The 21,935-nt window shown below is 32.5% G+C and overlaps 1 protein-coding gene across 1 annotated transcript in view; it reads right to left on the minus strand.

Moving 5' to 3' along the window:
• Positions 1-21,935, minus strand: part of LOC106463694 (FERM domain-containing protein 4A-like) — a 111,020-nt gene that overhangs the window by 21,810 nt on the left and 67,275 nt on the right. Inside the window, exons 5-12 of the mRNA XM_022391270.1 lie at positions 12,036-12,115; positions 10,742-10,825; positions 10,269-10,334; positions 9,377-9,434; positions 6,551-6,637; positions 5,190-5,266; positions 3,854-3,958; positions 597-738 (exon numbers count right to left, since the gene is read on the minus strand). Coding sequence (XP_022246978.1) covers positions 597-738; positions 3,854-3,958; positions 5,190-5,266; positions 6,551-6,637; positions 9,377-9,434; positions 10,269-10,334; positions 10,742-10,825; positions 12,036-12,115 — 699 coding nt within the window. The remainder of the gene's footprint in view (positions 1-596; positions 739-3,853; positions 3,959-5,189; positions 5,267-6,550; positions 6,638-9,376; positions 9,435-10,268; positions 10,335-10,741; positions 10,826-12,035; positions 12,116-21,935) is intronic.

Here is a 21,935-nt window from a genome sequence, read left to right on the forward strand (position 1 = left end):
AACAACAAATTTAAAAACTCTTACAATTTTGCAAATACATTAAAGAAATAGGTAGAAAAATATATATACAACAACAACAAAAAACACATTAGTTCTTTCTTTATTTTAACTTGCAGTATTATAATGGACCCTGAAATGGTGATTTAAACACACTTGAGCCTTTATACACATCTAACTGAAAACCCACCTGTGTTTGGTAAGATGTAAGAACAAGCTCTTATGATGGGTAGTTATTGATAAATCAAATTTAGCGGTGAGGCCAAAACTACTTTGAGATTAGTTATCAGTTATAAACACAACTAACTCATAACTCCTATTTGGTCATTCTGTATAAATTTGCATTTCTATCTCTACAGCCATAGCTAGAAGTTGTTTAATCCGTTTGATTATATTTTGCTTTGTTTTTTTTAATTATGATTCATAAAACACCTTATAAATGTAGGTATTGTTCATAAAAGTTACTGAATGATACATTATTTTGTCTGAGTAAAGTGTACAGAACACTGTGTAAAAACGTTACTAATAAGACAAATTTTATTTCCTGAAAAAACAATGGCCATAACATAAATATTACTAAATAAATTTAGAAATCTTACTTTACAGTGTTTCTTGTCCAGATAAAACTGGTGTTGAGCTACGGCCATTGACCAAATACATTTAGTGAGAGCCTGGTTTGATGCAAACCATACATAGACAGTAACGTTTCCAGGACCAAAGGTTCGTCTGCTCACAGAAACTCTGAAAAGCAAGGAAACTTTTAGCTGCTTATATAAAATGTTAACAAACTTGCAAAAGAAAGTAACAGTTTCATGCTAAACACCATGAATAGTCTTGCTATAACAAAAAACTGCACCATCTAAGAAGCCAACAACACCAACCAGACTTGTAATCTACAGATCTGACCAACAATTAAATACTGAAAATACGGGCTTCTGAATAAAGAACTCAATTTCACAGTCATACCCAAAATTATTCCATGCCTTGAGATGAAAGCCCACCTTGAAGACATGGCAAGAAGACTGGTGCTCTGTTCCTTAGAGACAAAGAATACAAGCACAAATATCAAACAGTCACCAACAAGAAGACTGGTGCTCTGTTCCTTAGAGACCAAGAATGCAAGCACAAATATCGAACAGTCACTAACAAGAAGACAAAAAGATTCTAACTCTAACAAACTAACTTTCTTTACAGGTAATACTGGCAACATCTACTTCCCCAAATAACCTAAAAACAATATTTTAAATAACTTTTCCAAAGAATTCTTGGACAAAACCACAATTAGAATATAATTCTGCAAAAGAGATATCTTAACAATAACCTTGTTGTGAGGAGAGGAAATCCACTATACACTTTCAATAAATATCCAAAGATACGGCTTTTGAGTGGATTGTTTATTTTATTTAAATTTTTTAAATGACATTTCAAGCTCTCTCATGTGGCCAGCATCAAGTAACTGTATCTAGACAGTGGTCAAAATGTCATAAAAAAAGTTAAATAAAAACAAAAAATCCTATCAAAAGCTGTATCTTTGGACATTTAAAAAATAACCTTTCAAACAAAGAATACATATATCAATAATCTGAAACAAGACAACAATATTAAAATACTAAAAACTGATGAGGGTATTGCCATCATTGAGATCATGAATACCAACGAATATATTAACAAAATTAATAACATTCTATCAGATACAAATAAATTCAAGCCAATCCCCACAAGTCCAACAAAAATGCATGTAAACCAACTGAACACCATTTAACTATAATTAAAAAAAAGAAGAAAACAGTGTCTGATAAACTTTTTTTCTGTTTACATAAAACTGACTCCTGAACACCACAACTCTATAGATTTCCAAAGCCACACTAACCTGATTCTCCTTCAAGACCTATAATATTAACCTATGAATCATTTAACTACAACCTTGGTAAAGACAGTGCGGGCAATTTTCACTTGCATAACATCTGCAGGCTTATGTTTTTTATGGGCATTTACAACTTCTAAACCACACTGAATCAACTAAATCATAAAGCCTTGATAGCCAGTTTGGAGGTAGTCTCCCTTTTTACCAAAGTTTCAGCTTATAACATAACCTTAGAACTTTACATTAATGACCCAAATCCAAAAATACACATTCCAAGAAACCAACTAGTCAATCTCATAGTTTACCATCACTAAAACTAATTTCATGTCCAACAACCAAAACTATACACATTTATGGCAAGTGTGTGTAGCCACATTTCTCCAATCAGTTCAGCTTTACATCTGCCACTAAACTGGTAAAGATGACACATTACTAGATTCACTTCTACAGAACACATACTAAACTTTTTTAATGCCTTTAACTTCATACACCTCAACATTAAATTCATCATTGAATAAGAAAAACCATTTTTCAACCTCAATATAACAAGAACTGTCAAGAACAATAAAAGCCAAAATTCACAAAAACATTCATACCAGCCTCATCATTCTCCAATATTCTGCACATGAAACAAAACAAACTAAAAACCTAATTAACTCAGCTACAAAATTCTGCTCATCCAACAACCTTTATGAAGAAATTAACCAATTAAAAAAAATATTTCATGCCTTAAAAAGTTTTAAAAGGAAAAAGCAGAATAAATTAGGGACAAAAACATTATTCAACTCCACACCCAACCAATAACCCAAAATTCAATGAAACAACTAATAACAAAACACTACGTAGCTGCATACATCTCAGAAATCAGTGACGAAGTAACTAAAATGTTAAAAATCTGTCTGTTTTAAACACATCTCAGTAACATCTAAATTAATCTAAAAACTGAGTACCAAAATAAAACCTATACAAAAACTACTCAGACAATCACAGTACCTATGTCATTTAAAAAATCACATGTGAAAACTGTCATGAATTTTAACTGTTACTCAAATAAACATAACATAGCTAGAGAAAACACTAAAATACTAAACAGAAAATCAAATGTCAATAAACAAAAAATAAAGAAGCTTTTCTCATAAAATGGCACAAACCCTTATTCAACTAATATAGAGGGACATTTTTATATCTATATTAATAATTTTTCACTAATACTTGTTCTGTGTAATTTAATTTCTACTTCATTTCAGCCTGAAGACTAAACTTTAATTTTAATTTAATTCTAAATTAAATTATAACTTGTCATACAACTTTGCACCTTATTACTGTTGTTCTCACATCACAAGATGTCTTAGTTTATAATTACTTTTCTCAAATTCCTTTACTAACCTAATGATGACCTAAACTGGTAGAAACATCATTTTATAATACCCATATCAGCTATATAGATGGTTCCTCGACATCACGATGATAACCACCCCATTTTATTTGACTCTACCTTGGATATTATACATTTAACCTGATGTAAATTTAATTTTATACAATAAGATGTTCCCAGAAATCAGAAAACAACACGACCTTCCAAAAGTTTTTATTGTACTTAAAGCATCCTGGGCTTAATAGAAACACCTTCAATAAGTAATTCAAACAAGTACAAATTTCACTTAAGTCTATTTACTAGTATTCGAATGTAGATACTGACACAGATAAACTTTTCTTCTTCTTACAGCAGGCATCTTTTGTCGTATTTCTCTGAACACTTACGAGCTTAACTATTTAATCTAGTGTTTTGGAGCTAAACATTTACAGAAATAATAACAATACAGCACAGAGGTGGGCAGCATTATGGTAAGATTTATCTTAAAATATTTCCATTCATTTAAAGAAAATGAAACTTGCCTATAATACTTATGTAATTATAAGGAAACATTTCCGGAGATAAATAGTGGACAGTGTGTATGAGTGAGTAACAAGCTGAGAGACTAGTCAACTTACAGTGTTGTAGGATCAGTTATAGCATCAGAGAGTTCATCCAAGTTTTCCAAGGGTTCTTCAATGGCATCCTCATACAGGTTAAAACTGCTTAGAGCATGTACCACTCTAGACATAGACAGAAAACGCGAGTCAGCCTCATGTTACTGTAGTAGTTGCCCACAAAATGAAAAAAAAAAAGGTAGATAATCAAGCAGTAACATCACGCATCCAACTTTTGCTACCACCCCAGTTTAATTCCAACTTTGTTCCACACTGACAAGTACACCTTGTGATAAATGCACAAATACAGATACAAGTGTTTATGATTCTCTGTCCACCTCCCACTGTGAAACTATTATCTAGCTCTCACAATTATAACTACCAACTTCAATCTCCATTATTGCTCAAGAAACACATATAACTTTTACTAAGGGGGGGAGAAAAGCCAACAAACCAAATAAAATACAGAAAACTATTCAAAAAGTCTCCTGTGAACAATTTCTTTTCTGTCTGTAAACTGGACACATGCTCTAAGCAGTTCTCTCACCTGTTTTATCATCATTTACTCTCTACTACATTAAAAGTATATCATAATGGAATATTACATTGTTATCATACTGTCCCTGTATGTTATACATAATAATATACTGTACAAGACTGCCAACACTAGTTTTATTTATTACATACGTTTGCCAGTTACTCAACATACAAGTAATTTTATATTTACAAACACAATGTTGTATTAAATTAAATACCTTGATTAACTACCTTACTATTAAATCATACTGACCTAAATATTTTTTATATTATCAATAGCAATTAATCTTAAAATATTTTTCTGAAAAACTCCACATAATATCTATTTGTTACAAGCTTTCATTAAATATTCTACACGCGAAAGATATTTTCAAACTTAAGCCACATGAAGATTATAAAATGTTACTTGCATGAAGACAAAAAAATAAAATGTTGCCAACATCTTTATAGAAAATCCTGCCATTAAAATATTGTATTAAATGTGTCTTTAAATACCATTTTGAAGACAGCATCACAGATGATCAAAGATACGTATCATAACTTACAAAGCAAACCAAAATTACTCCTATAAAAATTAAACTCCATTAATTAAAAAACAATTTGACAAGGTTTACTAGAAAAAAAAAAAATTCCCCTCCCTCAAAATATTCTTGTTCTAATAATTCAGTATTTTCAAACTATAACAAAAACACAATTTTATCCTGAAATTAAATGTTTAATCACCTAAGAACAATTCTGTCTAAAGTTTTGATCTTTTTACTGCGCAAGCTGACAAACATGTTTCTATTCCTCAGTATTTACTGGATCAAACACTACTCACCTTCTAGGACTGTGTACCTCCACAGAAAACTTCTTGTCTCTAAAGTACAAGTTATCTAGATGTTTCCATGGAAATATCTAAATGAAACATATCGAATGAGTTCCAAATACAGTGATAAAATTTTACCATCAATTTTCTTAGTTATGCACTATTAGATTATTTTTATGTCATTACACATATAAAAGCATTTTGTATTTACTGTTTTCAATTACAGTTTATCCTCTTCTCATCCAACAAGAATGATTAAACACATCCCCAACTTCTACACCATTAGTTTTGTATGTAAAATTATAAGTATTTTTAAATGATAATGTTATAATAATATTCATGGTTTATTCTGAATTGCTCAGATCAATTTCAAGCATTTTTCAAAGACTTTCTAAGCACTCTCGGTATGTTTTTCAAGCACTTTTTGGAAGCTAAAATCTACATCAAAATCAATCGGGTACCACTGAAATTTTATAAAATTCTTATTTATTTGTTCAATACATGAATGTAGACTAAATAGAAAAGAAAGACTTTATTTATTGAGCTAAACTCTGCAACATGCATTAAAGTTAGCTATATCAATATATTCTGCTATTATAATATTTTCAAGTACTTTTGAAAAAAAAAAAAGGCCCCTTTTCAAGCCCTAGAAATTCCAGTCTCAATTTCAAGGACTTTCAAGGATGAGTATGCATCTTGTAATATGTGACAAATTCTTCAAAAGAAAGTGGGGAAAATCTTCATCTTTTTCAAACGTGATTTTATCACAAGTCAAGGTTTAACAGATTATCCATTTACACAATAATTTAACCCTGACATCAGACTCAAACTGTTTTGTTAAGAATTTGAAACCACTGGAGCTCAGTACAACTGAAGAAACAGCAATTTTGTTTTTATCAAGCAATTTCATAATACTTTTCAGAATAAGGTAGAAAGTTAAAATATATTTCATTAATGATATGCAAACCAAAAACAATCTGACAAGTTAGCCATGAAGATAATCAGTAGAAATTTTCTGAACTCATTCTCAACTTTGTTATAGAGTAAAAAAAAAAACAACAAAGTTTGTAATAAAAAGCAAAACATAGAACTATTTGCCTATAATATAATTTATAACTTTTTGGAAGAAAATAATCTAGGAATATGGATAAGAATAAAATACACTTGTTATAATCATTAACTAAAGCTTCTAACATAATGTGACAATAAAATAAAAACTTCTGTAGGTATTTTTTCTTAGTTAAATTTTAAAACCTCAACATATTTCCAAAAGTAGATTTACATCACGGTAGACCTATCTACTACAAACTACAGAATTGGTAGTGGGTTAACCTTTACTTTGGTACAAAACACTATGATAGTAATATCCTCACCTTCCTTGGGTTCTTCCTATCTACAAAATCGTACTGACTAATCCCTTTATAATTAAGGCCCAACCACCACGGTATCCCTCCTTTGTCCTAAACAGCCACAAACAAAAAAATTATTGTGTCAGTACAACAGTTATAATAAATTGAAAATAAATGATTAAATATATGAGCATTTTACAATTTAAAAAAAGATATTGTGTGTGTTTAATAGAATAAGAAACTAATAATAATGATAGTAATGACCAGAATACTACTTTAACATCATAATAACTGACCCTTCCTGCTAGGCTTAATTTGTTATTTATCAAAGTACATTTTCATAAATGAACTTTTGAATAATTCGTGATGTAATCACCAAAATATAAATGTGTGATTGCTGTCACCTGATGGTCCCTCAAGCAGTAGCCTATAATTGTATGACCTGAGCAGCCTTTATATATTTAAATGTTGACAACTGTTAAAGCAATAATTACACACAAGACAGACCTCTATAAGAAGTAAACTATTTCAAAATTTCATAGTGAAAATTCATTTGTTTAAGAACAAAAGCAATAACATTAACACAATGCAATTATTTAAGGATATTAGGGAATATTAAATATATATTATGGCTAAGATAAACAAAAGTGGAAATTTAATATTTTCTGTCTTTTCATAATGGGATAGAAACATCTTTCATAATTTCATAAACATCCCATAACATAATACAATGATCAAAATATATGACGTATGTTCTATAATTTATTTAGTCAGTAGCTTTTGCACACAGCTGTCTATACTTGTAAATTATGTTATTCTTAAGAAAATGAATGAAAACAATTGTAACTAGCTTCTGGTGTCCAAGTTTTTTTTCCATAATATGCTAAATTTAAATGTTGTAAAAAATTTAAAATGTGTCTCTCACAATGAGCTTTGTAATTGTCATCAATCTCATGAACAGCAAAAGGCTGTGTTTTGTATGATCACCACATCAAGCTGTGATGATCGTGCTGAGACTACGCTGCAAATTTTGTATTTTCAACTCATCTGAGTGAGGGTAAGATTATCAAACCTACATAAATCAACTCAGCTCTGTGGTTATCATTTATCTAGATGATGATGTTTGTGTGGGTAAACATAACTACCAGGCCTAAATATGTCAACCTTACATAGATCATACTGCATCTATATCTCACTTAAAGAATGGTAGAATACTGTGTAGAGGTAACCACCAGGCTTAGATATGTCAACCTTACATAGATCATACTGCATCTATATCTCACTTAAAGAATGGTAGAATACTGTGTAGAGGTAACCACCAGGCTTAGATATGTCAACCTTACATAGATCATACTGCATCTATATCTCACTTAAAGAATGGTAGAATACTGTGTAGAGGTAACTACCAGGCTTAGATAGTTTGTTCCTGCACATCACCATGCTTATAATAAGTATGTCGATCCTGCAGCTGTTATCCTTGAGGTTGCAGTGGTAATTCTTCCTAATTTATTTTGAATGAGTACCTTAGTTCAAGAGAGTGTATCTTATACGTATATTATTTGATGGTGAGATCAGGTTTAAACATGTAATTTAGGATTTTGTTTCCCATTTATTAAATACTAATGATTTTTCATATCAACCAAGTCTCTAATAATTCTTAACTTCAACATACACTGGACTACATGCAAGAAATGGGTATAGCACACCTAAAAAGATATATTATGCCTATGATAAACAAAAGCAGAAATTTAATATTGCTTTCTCATTTTTAGTCATTGGGTGGAAGCATCTCAATTTCATACTTAGGCTAGACCACTCTTAAAAGAATTTCAGTTTTCTAACTTAGGATTTTACAATATCACTACATGTAACACACAATTAGGTTGTAACAAATCAATCTAACATTGATGAACCATTGCTCCCAATTAGAATTTTCCTATTTAAAAACATTCAACAACTATACTTACTTTAGTCTTAAAGAAAAACATACAACTAAGCTGTGGCTATTAATATCAAATAACATTTTATGCCCTCTGGCTAACAAGCTTAGGGAAAAATTGGTTTTTGAATTGGCCATATATTTGTTGTCTCACAGCACTAAAATAGTTTAAGTAAAAAAGAAAAAAAATCAGATTGAACAATTATTGCATCTTAAAAATCTGCCATGTGGATAAAAGTCAACACTACAACACACAACCATTACTTCATCCACTTGTACTGAGTAAAACCATCTTTTATATAGATTACAACTTTTTTCTTTCACTTGTATTGTACAACAGCAGTCAATCTACGACTTATGGGCTGTGACAAATTAATGGAATCCCATGCTATGAAGCTCCCTGGATACTCTTTTCATATCAGTTGAATGAAAAAAAATCCTAGGCCAATATCGTGAGATTAGCAAGTGTGATTCTCCTGATCAAAGTCTGCAGTGCTCTTCTAGCTCTTAGAGTTACTTTTCTGCGAAAGATTATTACCATGCATGAGAATGTACTGGTGTGCAAATTTCATCAAGCAGTGTTGTAGAGCATTTCAAAAATTAACAAATATATGTCTGTCAAACTTCCTTGCCAAATAACATCCATCCAGTGTTTCTCTTTGGAAGTCATTTTGCTTGTGTTGACAATGAACTGTGCACTGAATCCCAGACGTTAATAATGGTTTTTAATACTTGCTGCTGGAATAACAGGTTTTCAGGAAACTTAAAAGATAGCCAGTATTTCCCTCACATAATGAGAGGATATTTATATTTGTCCATCTAGTATATTAATTATTAACAGAAATCTTAAACAGGAAAAAAATATGTGCTTGCAATTTCTCATAAGATTAATCTAGACATGTAGTATTTACCTTTACTTCATAAAAGTGAATTCCGTATGTAGGCAAGCTTTCCACTATACTCATATAACTGTGAGAAAAAACAAAACAAAAACTAAATAACTACATGAATTATGTAAAAAATAACAGTACAATGTACTAAATATTTTCATTGTAAGCTATATGCATAGAGAAACAGCTTTAAGAGAATTTTAAACAAAAAAATATTTGGTTTCAATTTTCACTGTAAACAAATACATGTATATGTAGTTTGTTCTTGTGAAACTTTTCAGAATAATTTCACTACAAAATTTAGAATCAATTACAATAAAATTTAAACAGTAATCCGAGTTATTACAACCAAAACAAAAATGTATGAGAATTTAGGTTCAGTTACTTAGACTTAACATTTACAAAACCTAAGTTTGAAGTCCACAAAAAAGAATAAATTAGATGCTTTTACCATTAGAAACCAAAACATTTGCATTACCTACAAAAACACTCATTCATAAAATGCTTAACAGTATAAGCTTTTAAAAAGAGAAATGCTTGAAACCACGAGTCTTCATTTATATCTATACTTACACAAGTTCCCATTAAATCAGAGGGATTTATGAGGTTAACTTCTTATCTTTAAGTGTGAAAAGGAATATATTCAAGTTAATGTTTGAATACAAAGAACTTACTATGTTCTTATGAAACATAAAAGATTATAAAGAACTTTATAAATATAGCTATATACACAAGTTATCAGAAGAAAGACCAACAACAACAAACTTCATCAAGTCCAGTAAATCACATTTTAAAGTCCCTTTATTATAGTACTATTATAGTTTGGAGAGTACAAGGATCAAAACTTATTTAAAATCAAGCTATTACTTTCTTTAACCTTAATCTACTGTTTTCTTGATGAAATGCATCTTACTTGACAATAGCCTCTCCTCTGGACTGGCCTAACAGCTTCTTGTAGTATCCAACAACTTTGTCTTTACTAGTAAAAAATGATAAAGAAGTAACTTATAAAACTTTTAAAACATTATACAACAGGCATTACCATTAATAATCACCTTGGCCTATTTTAAAAGCCCATACAAATTCAAAAATAAAAAGTCATACTACTATAAAAGGTTAACACTAGAAACCAAAATGTGACTGAACATACAATTTCTGTTTTTATACTAACTATTAATTAAACATTGAGCACAAAGTTTAAGTACACACAAAACATTAATCAATTAATTAAAACACCTAATAGAAAACATAATAAAAGTCAATAAATCATTAAATGACAATAATTTTAATGTAGGACAAACATGGCTTGGTTACACACATAATTATCTGTCTAATACTTAACTGTCTATTTATTTAACCATCCCTCCAAACAGTCAGCCAACTTACCAGATTTGCAAAGAAGGGTGTTCTTTAAACACACTTGTTGGAAGCACAGCCAGCTTTTTCAGAAGAGTGTTAGTCCTGTCCTCACTGTTACAAGATTAAAAGTGTAAAGATATGTACACATGTGGCAATTAATTATCAACAACCCAAATCTAATTACAATTCAATAAGTCTAATGAAAATGATTGATGTTATCACCCATTAAAAATCAACAATTTTTAGTGAAATATTTGTTGCTCACCATGAAATATATCATGTTAGTATAAGTTGTGTAGAAAGCATTTTTATATTTATTGATTCAAATAACTAAATCACTAAATATTAGCCATACTTTTACTGCAACATAACATTTACATATTACTGTATAAAACAAAATGTTTCAAATTACTGAGTGTTATTATAATATTTTACAATTATAAAAAGTACATAACATTGTATTTAATAGTTCAAATAACTACATCACTGTGTTAGTTTATGTGGATAAAGCAATAATCATTAAAAAACTTTCCTACATTTTAACATGGATTTTCATAAACACCTGTTAAAAAACAACATAAAACTTTTACTGCATTATAAATAAACATAAGTTACAGTATTTAGTCTCGTACTTAGAACAAGAATTTCAGTAATTACTATTGTATTTACAAACAAGTAACTAAGTAGATGGGAATCAAGGACAACATGGTAAAGTTTGGTACGGTGATATTTTTTTTTGTCAAAAAACAAAGGAATATTCCATGTATGATGTTACCTATGTCCTGACTAAAAATCAGTACCACACTAAAGTTTGAATAATGTAGTATTTTTTTTGTCAAAAAACAAAGGAATATTTCATGTACAATGTTACCTATATCCTGACTAATAATCAGTACCACACTAAAGTTTGAATAATGTTTTATGACACTATAAATGGATGACAAGAAAAAGGTTTGAAGAATGTCAGTTGCTTTTAACTTTTCATACAAAAAAACAAATGTGTATTTGAAAGAATATCAGGTGACCAAGGTGGTAAAAATTAGAAACAAGCCACTAAATCATTCTAAAAATAAGAATAATTACAACTGATAATAAAAATAAATCGTATAAAGAACTAATACACCACAAGTATGTACAAAAACTACTATATGGAAAAGATTAAAGATAATACCACATACTAAGAAATTTAAATATTGAAGTAAAACAAATCAATGTCTACTACTCCAGCCAGGTTAAAATAAGCTAAGTAAAACCCAAGGCACCCAATCCTCAACTTGTGATGAAATAAAACTATTTTATGATTTGAATTAACCAAACTTACTCAACATAATCTCCATCAGAAACTTGTAAAGCCAAAGCAGCAAGTTGAAAAGCTGTTTCACTATCAGTTTCTGTGGTCCCCTGCATAAAATACATATTCACATAAGGTACTGGTATACAGATGGAAGAGAGTTCATGACTTCATGCATCATTTGCAATAACAACACTATCTTAAATTTCTATCTCTCGTCCACAACATACATGTATGTTACTTCCTCAACACCATAACCACATAAGTCTTTATCTGTTTCCTTATCACTCTACGTTTAAAAAAAATCTAATATAAATTCTTTACTTTTTAATTACGTGATAAACAAATTACACTTCCACATATAATTAAAAAAATATCTTGCTACAGATTCTTTCAATTTTCACTACTTTAAAATACACACACTTTTTTTTCTTCTCTTGTTAAGGTTTAGAAATATATAATGTGGTTGGGCAAAAAAACAACAGAATTACATACACGACAAAAAAACAAAAAACATTTGAGTCATCATGAGTAAGCATTGAAAAGTCTCAAAAGGCACATTACACATTTCCACAATAACTTCTGCCTTTGATTTCTTCAGGAGTGGGAAAGCTGTGTTGTTAGGTTGGGTTCCAACTAATGTTGCAACTTGCACAGAGTGGTTAGGTGGTGTGAATTTGGGTCAACTAAGATATTCCTGAAATGATTTATTGTAATCTTACCTTTTTAGTTTAATGATCTGACCAATACTATATGAAAATTGTAGTATGTCCCATAAATGATAATATAGCCAACAATAGCTTCTCATAATTGGAATAAACAGTTTTGGTGTACGCTTCCTTGGACTGTCTCTACAACTAAACTTCTGATTTTTGAAAGAAATGGAGTTCACATTAAGTGACCTATCTCAATTTCTCCTTGATGTAACTGACTTCATAGTTTGTATTCCACCACTATGGACTGAGCACTGAAGTGTAGATGACTTATCTCTTGTCATGCAGGATTCTTTGGTACTGGTTGCTAGAGTTAAATATTGAGCTCTGAAGTGATGGATATAATTATTCCACAATATCACAGATGACTTGTCTCTTGTCACATAGTTTTCTTTGGTACTGGTTGCCAGAGTTATATTCTGAGCTCTGGACAAATTATAATTGTTATATCTTCCTGTTTGCATTATGTTTTGGCTCAGAATGGGCTGGTCCTCATCACACATGATGTCCTGACACTTGTTTCAACAGTTCCAGTCCTTGTTTCTCTAGACATCTTCAACAATCTGTGTGGTCTTAGTTAAGTACATCAGTCTCTTCTGTCACCCCTCTTTCAAATCCTGTTAGATCTTTCCCGAAAGAAGTGAGGTCTCTGACTGAAGCACAGCAAGAACAGCTAGTCATTTCATCCACCATACACACCTGAGAATGAGGTTGCATATGATTTGCATGATCAATGAACAAACTTGTACATTTATAAGAAGTGGTCCAAAAGGCTATTGAAACTGGAGGTATTATATTTTTCATCAAACCACTGGCCATTTTAATGTACAGAAAAACTGTTTCAAGTTCTTTTTTGCTCCTACCAAACCGGTTGCTAACTACAGAGAATAAGTGGTAATTAAGTTGTGTAACATCGCGGATCAAATAGCACCATAGTTTAGTTTTTTAATTTTGTTTTACTTGATTGAAGTTGTTAGGAACTAGGATGGCTTTGATAGGCTTTATATTCCCTGTTGGTGAAAGCAATCTTAAGGACAGGACTAAAAGCTTTTTACTAGTACAGTTCAACATGGTGCAAGTCCTGTCCAATGTGTCTTGCTAGAAACTGGTTCCCACTATGGTAGTGATGTTATGTACCTTTGTACTGCTATCAATTTGGCAAAAGGTCGAAAGTTGAGATTGTAAACATTTACTATTTTTTTGTTTTGTATTATGCATTAACAAGTAACAGCAACACAATTAAATAATTATACAAGTAACAATGAGCAAAGAAACTATACTACAATAAAATTGAGAGTAGGATACTAGTTCCACACTACATTAAGAAAAAGAGCAGGGAAAATGTACCATGTTATGTTAAGAAGATGAACAGAGACATCACACAATATGAAATTAAGAGAAGAAAAAAGTTACCACTTGACATCAAGAAAAAAATTATAGAAACTGTTGGACATTAAGATCAGAAGAAGTATATCATGTGACATTAACAACAAGAGCAGAAAAACTGGTTCACAGAACAAAGAAAAAGAGATGATGTACTAAAGGAAATTAATGAGCAGAGAAAATTTACCACAGCACATTAAGAAGAAGAGCAGGGAAACTGTAACACAGAAAATTAAGATCATGGAAGCTGTATTACACAATATTATGAAGAAAACTAGGCATCACTGAATATCAAGAAAAAATATACGAGTATCAAATGTATAATACAAATGGACAAAACTTTCTGAAACACAATAAAAGAATATGTTGTTCTTAGAGAACAATTAAGAGATAAAAAATAGTTCAGAAATAATATCAGAGAAGAGCTGAGGAAGAATCTGTGGTTGTAGTACAATGCCAGATCACAATAGGAAAGAAATGAAAGTAGGAAAAAGAGTATATTAAAAATAAGAAAACCACAGTATCATAAAGAGTGGGGAACAAAATCTCAGAGTAACATATAAAGAGAAGCTGAACCAAATGGTATGATGAAGAAAGAAAAGTTATAGCACCTTCACATCTAGATTTTTTTTAAATAACAAAAAGTAATAGGACTTAACGTGACGGGATATTAATGTAATTTCGTTTCATTTCAAGAGATGGCACCACTTAACAGAATGAATGTTATGAAAATCGCTTTCAGCTCTTGTTTTATTGTGTATTTGAACAGCATGTTTCAAAAGCTGCCTCGTTAAAAACATGTTATTTATTAATAAATCTTCAAACACGTGAAAAATTATATAACTAACAACTTAATTATATCAAAGTATAATTTAAAAGGGCGTGGTACTAATTCGTTAGAAAATCAAATACTAAGAAATAACAATTGCATTTGTGACTTTCTTTAATCGCCACGAGCGTTGGAAAATCTCAAGATCAAAAGGGCTAAGGTTCGACCACGCGAAATACCGCTGTACATGCTCCACAGTTTCGCTTGCGAACACGTTACAAAAGTGGTGGCTAGTCCCGCTATTCGGTAAAACGCAGCCGTGTAAGTGGTGAGGATTGGTTATACTTGGACCTTGGTCAGTTAGCCAATATGTCACATTGAACGTGCCGTTCAGGCTGAAGATACCAGATACTACACAAGAAAAATAACGTCGTAATCCTAATGATAAACGGAAGCAGGATATATCCGCGACAGCTGTAAGGATTATGACCACATTCTCCACAAGTCAAACTCAGGTTTTGCCAACCCATAACAAGCTACGCTGAAGTTTCATACCCGAAGTCACGAGGTGTTCCAAGAATGGAACACCTACAAATACATTCTGTTGAACTATTTTTGCTGAGGCCTGTATCTTTCATACACATCGTCTTCGTTGTTGACTGCTCGCTGTGCAGCTGTTCGAAATCCTGGTGACACTGTAATTAGAGCAATCTATCACCATGTTTGTCGGTCCTCACAACAGATAATTTCTTAGAGACTACGCTGAATCTTACACTGTTAAGTACTATCTGATTCCTCGTTCGGCTTTATGAGGTGGCCAACCGGAAATCCTTTGACCCAATTCACACATTATATAAATAGAGCGTAATTGCCCCCATAACAACAATGCTACTCTCTCGTGCTGTGATCATTAACAATACGGCGCTACCGTTACTTATGGCCTACAATTGGTTAATTCCCAATAGAATTTGAGCTCACTAGACTTCCTTCCCGAAAACTGACTGCTCACATCATTCCTGTTATTTCTAGTTATTCTTACAATCAAGTTTTTCAAAAGGTTTGCACAAAGAACGTATTTTAGGTGCACATTACACCTAAAACAAATAAACAAGTAACAATTATCGTGAACATGGACTTGTTTGAACGTAATAAAAAGAAAAAAAGGTAAATAGTGATTACAGAATGAAATAGATTGTATCATGACTGACAACAAACTGGTCCTTGAAACACAAAAACCATAGAACAATGAAACTTGTAAAACTGTATTAATCATAAAATTAAAGTTATCGGATCTTGACGTTACAGACATTTAAAGTCGTGCTTATAGTAACAGAGAGATAGTTCATCACGAATCATATATCGTGAACGCTAACAAACGTTCAGTTTGTGCCATTTCAGCAAAACCAGGTTTTCGTGTTTTCATACTTTTATTTACTCTTTTTAATAACACCTTGACCCCAAACATAAGGAACTGAAAACCTCAAATCCCAATTGAACCTATGTGTGTATATATAATTTTTTTAAAGCACGAATATGAATGATGGCAAAAAAAATTCAAATTGCGTACTATTGTATTTTCTTCGATGATATGTTTGTGGATCCCGATAAACAGTCAAAATCCCAAGTCAACATATATAATTTTGTTCTGTAATAAAATTGCAGATCCTGATAAACACCCAAAGTCCCCAACCCAAGTTATGAAGTTATACGTTGTTCAATGAAGTATTTGTAGATCCTGACAAACACAGATTTGGTACTGGTGAAAACATACATACGAGTTTGAAAACGTAAACTAGTTGCCTTACTCCCATCTAAGCCCAAATATATATAACCAGATCCCAAATTTTAATTCGGCAAAAACGGTACTTCCAATTATTCTATGCAATACTACATAGCCGTACAAACCGAAGAACCCAGGGAAGGGTTGGAACATCTTTGGGCAAAATTTAAGTAAGTTAACTAAACCACAACACAGTATTATAACAGGGCCGTAACGTGTTGAGCCTTACTGTAAATAAGTTAACTAAACCACAACACAGTATTATAACAGGGCCTAACGTGTTGAGCCTTACTGGAAATATGTTAACTAAACCACAACACAGTATTATAACAGGGCCTAACGTGTTGATCCTTACTATAAATATGTTAACTAAACCACAACACAGTATTATAACAATACCGTAACGTGTTGATCCTTACTGTAAAGAAGTTAACTAAACTCTGAAGAACTAATTAATATTCCTACAACTTGGAGAATTTAAAATCAGCAACCTTATTATCCCTAATTAACCCTCACGAAGTTCTTCTACTCGATAATTGTTTTGTTATTTAATACACTCTCCTCCACATCGACCGTCGCATATAATATGATCAAATCGGTGTTCTATCACGTGCCCTTATCCATTGTGAATCACCGAGTCGTGACGTAATTTCTAATGGGGTGAGGTGGAAAAATACAGTGCTTTTACGTTGTTTTGTAGAGACGTTTGTTATCTCTTCTTCTTCACATACAGTTTTATGCATATACCTTTCTGTGTTTGTATGTGTTACAGAGTATTAATGAAAAGATAATAAAAATCTCGAGCACTGATTAGACGTGAAGATCTAACCATCTCTTTGTTTGTTAACATTATAAGCCATACATTAAAGTTCCTGGGATATATTGTGGTCGGGTAAACGGGTGTCACATGACGTGTAGGGTTTGCACGTGCTGAATTCAGTGTTCTACGTCATTTCCTACCCTCGTCCTACAAGCATAAGCAAACAGAAAATTAACGAAAGCGACAATATAGAGAAAATAGTAAAGATGATGATAATAATAATAATAGTTTTCAAGGATTTCCGAAACTGCATGGTAATGAGTGATCATCTCCTGTCACTAACAACGTATTAGCAACAAGCGATGTAACAACGTATTAGCAACAACGATGGAACAAGTTCACGATCACACTTGTTCCATCGTTGTTGCTAATACGTTGTTACATCGCTTGTTGCTAATATGTTGTTACATCGCTTGTTGCTAATACGATATATATATATGATTTGTGATTACCATCTCTAGGAAATCCGTGCCTGGTGTAGTTTATATTAAAACAGTGGGGTCTTGAGTAACGATGTAACAACGTACTAATTGAGCAAAAAATTATTTATATCACTGCTGTGGAATCGTTTGTTCGAGTTTCTTCTGTTATATACGAACTACGATTCTCGTGACAAACAGACAGTTTTAGAGTTCGATTTATCCTGTACAAAAGATATCTGTGATACGTATAGAGTTGTAAGTTTTTTTGTTGTCGTTGTTTTTTCTTCTACAGACTGGTGAACGTACTCAAGACGCCACTGTTTTAATATAAACTACACCAGGCACGGAATTCCTAGAGATGGTAATCACAAATCTTATATATGTTCACGATCAGACTTGCTCAGCGAAAACTTAGCAGCGTAAACCTACTTGGAACTGGCGTGTAACCTTAATACGTTTATCATTTGTAAAGCTTTTCATACGAACGCTAACTTTAAAAGTTCTGAGATAATGAAAAAATATGCATAAATTAGGAGAAAGACGATACTGGAGTTATTGATTAATATGAATAAATTCTGTGTTAACTCAGTCTTTAGTCGCACACAGGACCTCATATTACAGAGGTTTTTAATAATAAATAAGTCCTGCAATGTGTTTATCAAGACGCCCCTATCGTATGTTAGATGACAAGTTTAATATATACAACTGTGGCGTGTTGAAGTTTAACTGTTAGCTTTATTTCAAACCCAAGTTGCTGCGTGTTGAAGTTTAACTGTTAGCTTTATTTCAAACCCAAGATGCGACGTGTTGAAGTTTAACTGTTAGCTTTATTTCAAACCCAAGATGCGACGTGTTGAAGTTTAACTATTAGCTTTATTTCAAACCCAAGATGCGACGTGTTGAAGTTTAACTATTAGCTTTATTTCAAACCCAAGATGCGACGTGTTGAAGTTTAACTATTAGCTTTATTTCAAACCCAAGATGCGACGTGTTGAAGTTTAACTATTAGCTTTATTTCAAACCCAAGATGCGACGTGTTGAAGTTTAACTATTAGCTTTATTTCAAACCCAAGTTGTGGCGTGTTGAAGTTTAACTATTAGCTTTATTTCAAACCCAAGTTTTCTCCTCCGTAATTAACGTTCAATAAAACGATAAAAGTATATTTTTTTATGGTTTACACACAATTTTGTGCGTTTGTTTCGAAACTTCACACAAAGCTATCCAGGGTTTATCTGCTCTAGCCATCCCTAATATTGAACTCACAGGCTAATGGAAGGTAGCTAAGCCAATAGCATCTACAGGCAACCCATAGGCTATTGTCATTTGACCGTGGCTCTAGAAGTGCGGAGTGCAGTTTTGAGGAAACGGTATGCTAGCCACTAGGCCACATCCAGCTTTTCACACACAAAGCAGCTACACTGATAACATCATATGTTAACTGAAACTCATATTTTAATCACACATAAAACCCTAAAGGCCAATCTGAAGTCAAACTTGGTTGAGCGGATGAAAAAACATTTTATTTTAATAAAGATTCATTGATTTTCGTAATATATTCATTCCATCATCAGAAGTTCTGCAAACTTTTATTTTCAATATCTGTAAACACGACTCTCTAAAATACCATACAAACATGTGCACGTATTTCGTCATTTTTTTTTTTTTTCATATTCTGAACGAATTATTAATTTCTACTTTCATGCTTCAAAAAGTAAAGGTATAATAAAACGCAGAAAAAAAATCATTTCATGAAAATAAAGACTATACAACGCACGGTAAATTATAATGAATGTAAATATATTAATGCAGACGATGTTCACTATTACATATGGTAAAAATTGTTACCGGATAGCTGGCAACGTTCACTAGCTGTAGGCATGGTAACAACTGCGATACGACATCACAATAAGATTACATTCTTCGTTGTTTCGTTTTTCTTCACAAACTCACAAGATTTTTTTCAACACATTTTCACCAGACTGAGGGCTGGCTTGTTGATGGTAACATACCCAAGGGCATGCAAAATATTTCAAAGAACGACAAAAAAGAAAGAGAGAAAAAAACTTGTAGAAATCATTAAAGACCTCAGGGTACAAAAAAAAACCAAAAAAAAACATGAAGTTCGAGGGAAAGGGAACGCCGGACTTTTAAAGGCTGGAGAGAAGATTCATGTCCTACAATGGGTGGTCATGACAGAGGTAAAACCTGAGCCTCGCCCTAGACTCAAACACGTTAGAGGGAGGGAGAGAGATCAGGTGTTTTGCATCAAGTGTACAGTAGAGAAATCTGCGCTTCGTGTGCCCCAGGCGGACCAGGTAAGCCTCTTCTTCCTGTGTGACGTTTTCGTCTGTTGAAACCTGTTTGAGGTCTGTGGAAACCACAGGACCACCAGTAACGTATCCTGTACTATCTACACGTTACGATTGTTTAAAAAACTGTGTACATAGAGGTCTGTGTGATTTTCACCCCTTTCCTCCAAACAACAAGGTAGTTCCAGGTTTCAAAAAGAAAAAAAGCTGGTTCACAGAACAAGAGCCTTCTTATTCACTAACACTAGGAAATCTTAACCGTTACAATGCTTAACCTGAGGTGTACGGCCTTTCTCTGGAGTCCACTAAACGTGTTGATCTGGTAAAACCACGTCATCTTTGAATCGAGAAACGTAATCATTTCCTCTTCAGTATACCAGTCTTCGTCTAGTACATTGTAGAGCATATCGAGAATTTACTTATGTGACAACATTTTGGTTCGCTTCTCTTACAGTGATTTTAGATATTTCTTTAAGATCATCACACTATTATTGCGTTTGTAAATCATTACCTTTTAAATAGAGATAAAACTATAAAACGTTTCAAATAATTAAACTGCAAATGAAGAACAGATCACAGTTCATTACATACGTATGTACAATATATATATATATATATATATATATATATTTCAAGTTGCTTCCTGCATAGTTAAAACACAAACATCACAGTTCGTTACATACGTGTGTACGGTATAACAATATGGTATTATTTCAGATCGCTTTCTGCGTAGAAAACCAAGAGACACCAAGTTCGTTATATACGTACGCTACAACAATATGGTATATATTGCAGGTCGCTTTCTGCGTAATAAACCGAGATACACCAAGTTCATTACATACGCATGGTACAACAACATGGTATATATTTCAGCTCGTTTCCCGCGTAATAAACCAAGATACATCTACAAAATAGACAAGATAACTAAGCAGCAAACCAAGAACATAAACTACAAGGCCAGAAAGAAATCTAAGTTGATTATACATGTTGGAGTGATATGAAATGACAACAGTTTTGGTTGCTTCCGGTTGTAAGACCACGACAGAATAATTCTTGAGAGCAAAATAAACTCGGAACAATCCCCACTTCGTCATGTTCACTAGTCAAGTGTATTATTTACATAACTCATGTGTGTTGACAGTAACATTTATACCTGTCAGCTATTTACATGCACGTACACTGTACAATCTCTACACTCTGTTGTAAACCTAATTCGAACTCACCAGTACCACATAAACATGCTGCTCAAATAAATATTACGAAAGTATCACATAATGCAAACTGATACAAAATACCACATAAAACTCCACTGACTTCCTGTGAACCGATACGTAAGCCCCGGCCCGTCGAGAATTTTCATGGGTCCAGGGAAGGATTGGTATGTGCCCCACCCATCTCAATCAATTTTTCCCCTGCCGTCTCCAGGGTCCTTTCGGGTCAGTGGGTCCGGGAGAAATGTCCTCGGCCTCCCCGCCCTCTCGATGGGCCTGCTCGAATAACACAATGTTCGAGACTTCACCCCCCCCTCACTTTAAGTCCTAGTGCAGCGTAACTATCGTATGTCACAAAAGATCTACACGTCAATGTAATTACCGTATTTTTCGGTATATAAGACGCATTTTTTACCCCAAAATTTGATGTCAGAATCTGCTTGCGTCCTATACACCGAAGGTATGAATAATATATATGTATATATACGATATACACAAGCCATGTGTAAATATATTTAAATA

The sequence above is a fragment of the Limulus polyphemus genome, unplaced genomic scaffold (assembly GCF_000517525.1).
Source record: "Limulus polyphemus unplaced genomic scaffold, Limulus_polyphemus-2.1.2 Scaffold1462, whole genome shotgun sequence".
NCBI lineage: Eukaryota > Metazoa > Arthropoda > Merostomata > Xiphosura > Limulidae > Limulus > Limulus polyphemus.